The sequence below is a fragment of the Falco peregrinus genome, chromosome 7 (genome assembly GCF_023634155.1).
Source record: "Falco peregrinus isolate bFalPer1 chromosome 7, bFalPer1.pri, whole genome shotgun sequence".
Classification (NCBI taxonomy): Eukaryota; Metazoa; Chordata; class Aves; order Falconiformes; family Falconidae; genus Falco; species Falco peregrinus.
Window position 1 is genome coordinate 60828682 of NC_073727.1, and position 4683 is coordinate 60833364.

The window sequence follows — 4683 nt, forward strand, 5'->3', positions numbered from 1 at the left end:
ACATTTTTCACATCTTTACCCTATATTGTACTAATTAAAGTACTTTAAGGGAGTAGATAAAAAGTAACATTGCCTATTACCACATAACTTTGCCAATTGTATCAGCAAAACCAAGGTCAGTTAGATGACCTTCATTCAAGGGGTGAAGTTTTGGGGGCTTGTTTTATTTTTTCGGGGTCCATTTTTATTTAAAGATATTTGTGCTGATACTTTTATTACAATGAAGTACACTCCACCCTCACAGCTTCAGCTATGGGAGGCAAGCACTTCCGTAGAAATGAAATTACTGTTGCAACAAGGTTGCTTGTGACATTGTTTAATACAAAAAGGAGCCAGGACACAGTACATTGATAGGGGTGGAGTGTATTGTATATACAGAAGAGGGGTATTACTTCTGTTCTGCCATCTGACATTGATGTGGGAAGAAGGGACAAAAAACAAATGCATTTTCTTTCCAGTACTGAAACATGCAAAGACAAAATGCTTATTACAAGTCGTATGCAGCTCAGAATAATAATTAAAAAAAAAATAGACAGCTCTAGAAATGCCCCAATATACTTAATTTTTTAAAATATATATTTAATACTCTGATCTTTCACTTCAAAACTTAGAATTAAGCAATGACTGAATAGGATCTGAAATACAAACAAAGCGTTGCTCACATCACATTAAAAGGCATCTTTTAAATGCAGCTGTGGATTTCTAAACTTAGACTGAACAGGATTTTTCATTGCTTGGAATTTGAAATGCAAGATGAGCTTGGCTACATTACATCTATTTTCAAGTGGAATTGTAACTATGCAATAAATTGCTGTTTCAAAGAAGCAACATGCAGAATTCAAACCTATTTGTTTCTTGCAAGTTCCTGTTGACCTGTGCATGAAGAGGTATTGAAGCAGTGGTGCAGTGAGAATCACTACAGCAATACAAATCCACAGCTCAAGCACGAGATACTAGAGGCTGGGTCTCTTGAGGAGCAACACTGAGTATACTGTTCTCCAAAATACACCACTTCCTTTAACCAATGGATTTAGTTTCAGGAAAACAGCTGCTTACCAACTTTTGTCCAAAAGAAAAAAGGCAGGGTGAGTGGGAGGAAGGAAGAGGTGGAAAGAGCTTATGCATTATGATGACATTTAGCAGAAAGCTGCAAACAGAAAGCAAAGACAAATATTTTAAATGTGATAGATTTCAACCAGAAATGGGAAAGCATTTTTCCCTGTTAGTATCTTTCCAGACTTGGCTGGGACAAAATTTGGGTTGCAGCTAAAGGCTGAAGCAACAATGTTGAGAAACAAAACAAAGAGGCATTTACCACCACCCCCACCACCCTCCCACACCCCTCTTTCCCCTCCCAGTTCACAAAGTATGATTGAAGCTTTTGGTTGGCTGCAAGGGAAATATTAGCTAGATCCACATCTATGGCCCCAGATGTTTAAAACTGATCATGGATTAAAGCCATGAAGTACATTTAAAAAAAATTTCAATTTGAAATTTTATTGGCGTGTTGCTAGAATGATCAACATCGATCCACAGGAGACTTTATCCACATACTCTGAGAACAGCCTTCCTGCACCTCCCCCCTCTTTTCTTCCTCTCTCTCGCTCTTTCAACTTTAATGCTATTAAAAGCCAAACAAAATACTGGCTATGGGTGTAAAGGATGCTGGTTTTTTGGAATGTTGCCATGGATCCTGCTTCCAGTAGTGTCCCATGGAAAGCTGGTGCAGCCTCCTGTCTCTGTGGCAGACTGGTCTCCCCGGGCAGGGCAGAAAGAAGATAGCCATTTACCCCTGCTACTGCCTATTCTTTCTCATCCACTATCGCCAGGTCTTTGATCACCCTCAGTTTGCCACTGGCATCGATTCTGCGCTTCTCACGTATTAGATCCTCCAGGCTGTGGAACCTCACCGTGTGCACCTTGTTCTCTGCCAAGTGGATCTTGAGATAGTATTGCTGCTGATGCTGGGTGCCGGCAGCAGCCTGCAGCTCCCCCCCGGCTTTAAACTCCCTTTTCCCGAAGCGGCACCAGGCGGCGAAGCTCTCGGAGTTCGTCCAGCAGATCTCGTCGCTTTTTAAGCCCAGGTGCCCGCAGGCGTTTTGCACCACCAGCTCAGCCACCAGCGGGCGAAAGCGGTACCAGCTATTCACCACCCGGCCCACGTTGCCCGCGGCCGCCTCGTACAAGCTGTCCTGGCGGATCTGCCCCTGGTGCAGGTGGATGATCTGCCCGCTGCCCACGTACACCGCCCAGTGCGGCGGTGGGTGCTCCGACGGCCCCAGGTAGAGCAGCTCCAGCAGGTCCCCGGGCTTGCAGAGGGCAGGCAGGGCTGACACCGAGTAGACGCTGAGGTCCCCAGCCTGGGGGCCGCTGCTGACCTTGGAGAAGATGCATTCCTGGCCGCGGAAAGCGGAGAACTGGGTCTCGTTCAGCACCAGCTGGTGGTGGAGGTGGTGGGTGGGCGTCTCCTGGCCAGGGCTGCCGGAGCCCTTCACGCTGTACTTGTCTGGCTGGCCTCGCTCGTCCAGGTCCTCCTCCTCATCCGAAAAGAAGTAAGCCACCCCGACGCGCAGCTCGTCTTTCTCAATCCCCGAGGGGTCCCCGGTCGGCAGCTCGCTGTAATTCAGGTGGGTGATGCGATCCAGTTGATTTCCCATCAATGACAGGGCGAGGCGAGGGCAGGAATCGCCGGATCTGAAGGAAGGGTGGGGTGGGCAGGGACAGAGAGAAGGAGAGTACAAACGTAGGGAAGGAAGGAAAGAAAGAACAAAAAATATCAAGGCACATACAAAAGATTTCTGCGATTCCGCCCTAAGCCCCCATCCCTCCCTCCTTCCCCCCCGTGCAAGGCAGAAACTCCCAGCGCGGATCCTTCCCCTGCCCCTCGGGGTGCGGGGCGGCGCCGAGCCGAGCCCCGTCTCCCCAGCGCTCGCCGGGCCGCGCCGCACGGGGCTGCCCCAACCCCACGGTTCCGGGGCGCCCGGCTGCCCCCGCCGCGGGCGAAGGCGGCTCCCTGCCGGCTCTGCGCAGGGGGACGGAGTTGCTCCGGGAGCCTCCGCTCCGCGAGGGGCGAGAGCTCCCGGGGCGCGGGGAGGGTCTGGCCCGGAGGGTCCCGAGCCCTTCCCTCCGCTCAGCCGAGCGGAGCCGCGCTAGGCAGCGCTGCGTGCGGGAGGGCGGCCGGAGGAGCACACGGACTCGGAGCCGGCAGCCCCCCCTGCCTGCCCACCTCCGCAGCCGGGCCGGGACCCCGCCAGATGCAGGGCAAAGAGCAGGCGATGGGCACCCCCCCGCAAGGGGTCCCTCTCGCCCCGCTCCGTACCCGTGGTCGCCCAGCGCCAGAACCCCCCCAAACTCCTTTAAAGTCGTCCTGTCCCCATGGGCGCTGGAGAGAAGTGAGTTCCGTCCGCCCCCTGCGCGCCTCGCTCTTCCGCCCGCGCCGCCCCGCTCCGCTGTGGGCTGCCCGGCCCCTCCGGCGAGCCTAAGTACCGGCGGCGCCGCTCCCGAGCCCGCCCCGGCCCCGCTCATTGGCCGCGCCGCGCTACACCCGCCGGTGGCGGCGGCGGCGGCGGGGCTCCACGGCGTCACTGCCCGGACGGGCCCCGCCGCCGCCGCCTCCGCCGCGCAGGGCCCCGCCGCCTCCGGGCGCCCCCGGCCAGCCCCGGGGCTGCGGCGCGCCGGCCGTTCGGTGTGGGGAGGCGGGGCTTCCCCGGGGGAAGGGGGATTAACGAGCGTGCCCAGCGGGGTATGCTGCTGCTGAGTGACCCCTCCACCGAAAAGAACGACAAAGGGGGAGGAGAGGGGAGTAATTTCCATCGAAGAAACGCGCTCCGGGTTCAATGGGAGGGTTGCGCGTGTCCGAGAGCTGCTCCATCCCTCCAGGCCGGGGGAGGGGTGCCCCGCACCCAACTTCGCAACCGCAGGTTGAGCCCGTGCGGCCTGAGCTGACCCGCTGGGTTTCCCCGTGGCCAGAAGAGACCAGCATTCCCAGGGCCTGCTCCTCCCGCCTGCTGCTGGCCCGCGTGGGGGAGGCGTGAGCTGCCCTGAGGAGCTGCCTGTCTTGCCTGGTTGGGACGTTGGAATGTTGGGTGGCTGCCGTCGGGCGAGGTGGCTGTGTGTGGCTTTCTACATCTGGTTGAAGCAGCGGCCATGGGTTGGCCTCAGCGGTGACTAGAAGATGTGCTATGACTTAAGTAAAAAGAGACGCTGCCTGACAGTAGCTATCAGTTCCTTCCTAAAATGTACAAAATCTAAAACCTACCAGCCATAGTAGTTAATACCAATATAGTACTTAATACTAATGTGCACGTTTACACCTAATTTTGCACGTTACGGAAATGAAACTCACAACTGATTAACTCATTTGACCACCATTTCCCTGTGAGGCAGTGTCAACTGATGGGATTTTATCCTGGTACTTCCAAGTTCCTAGTCTTGCGATCTAATCATGCGGACTTCTGAGAAGTGAGAATTCAAATATTTTAAGACATTTCATGAAAAAAAAATCTAATGACATTCTTTGGTACATATGTGAATCATATTAAAGTACCATTTCTATCTAGAAGTAAATTTACCGCTGTCTTCACAGTGGAAATAGTTTTGTCATCGAGACATACGTATTTCTGCTTTCAGTGTTGGTGGATAATATCTCGTTTCACTGCTGGCCTTTTTCCAGTCTTCAGGTTT

At 53.6% G+C, this 4683-nt stretch overlaps 1 protein-coding gene across 2 annotated transcripts; it reads right to left on the minus strand.

The window, feature by feature from the left end:
* Window positions 1-300: 300 nt before the first annotated feature.
* On the minus strand, window positions 301-3645 carry LRATD1 (LRAT domain containing 1). 2 transcript variants are annotated; one of them, XM_055811064.1, is made up of 2 exons: window positions 3487-3645; window positions 301-2694 (listed from the first exon to the last, which is right to left on the minus strand). In XM_055811064.1, the coding sequence occupies exon 2, from the start codon at window positions 2655-2657 to the stop codon at window positions 1803-1805; it is 855 nt and encodes a 284-aa protein (XP_055667039.1). In that variant the 5' UTR covers window positions 2658-2694; window positions 3487-3645; the 3' UTR covers window positions 301-1802. The 2 variants fall into 2 exon arrangements, with proteins under 2 accessions (XP_055667039.1, XP_005240448.1); XM_005240391.3 differs by lacking the exon at window positions 3487-3645 and adding an exon at window positions 3320-3455.
* Between the last annotated feature and the right edge of the window lie 1038 nt (window positions 3646-4683).

What these genes read in the sequence shown, in the direction of transcription:
- LRATD1 (XM_055811064.1), bottom strand. Translation starts at nt 2,657, where the DNA reads ATGGGAAATCAACTGGATCGCATCACCCACCTGAATTACAGCGAGCTG.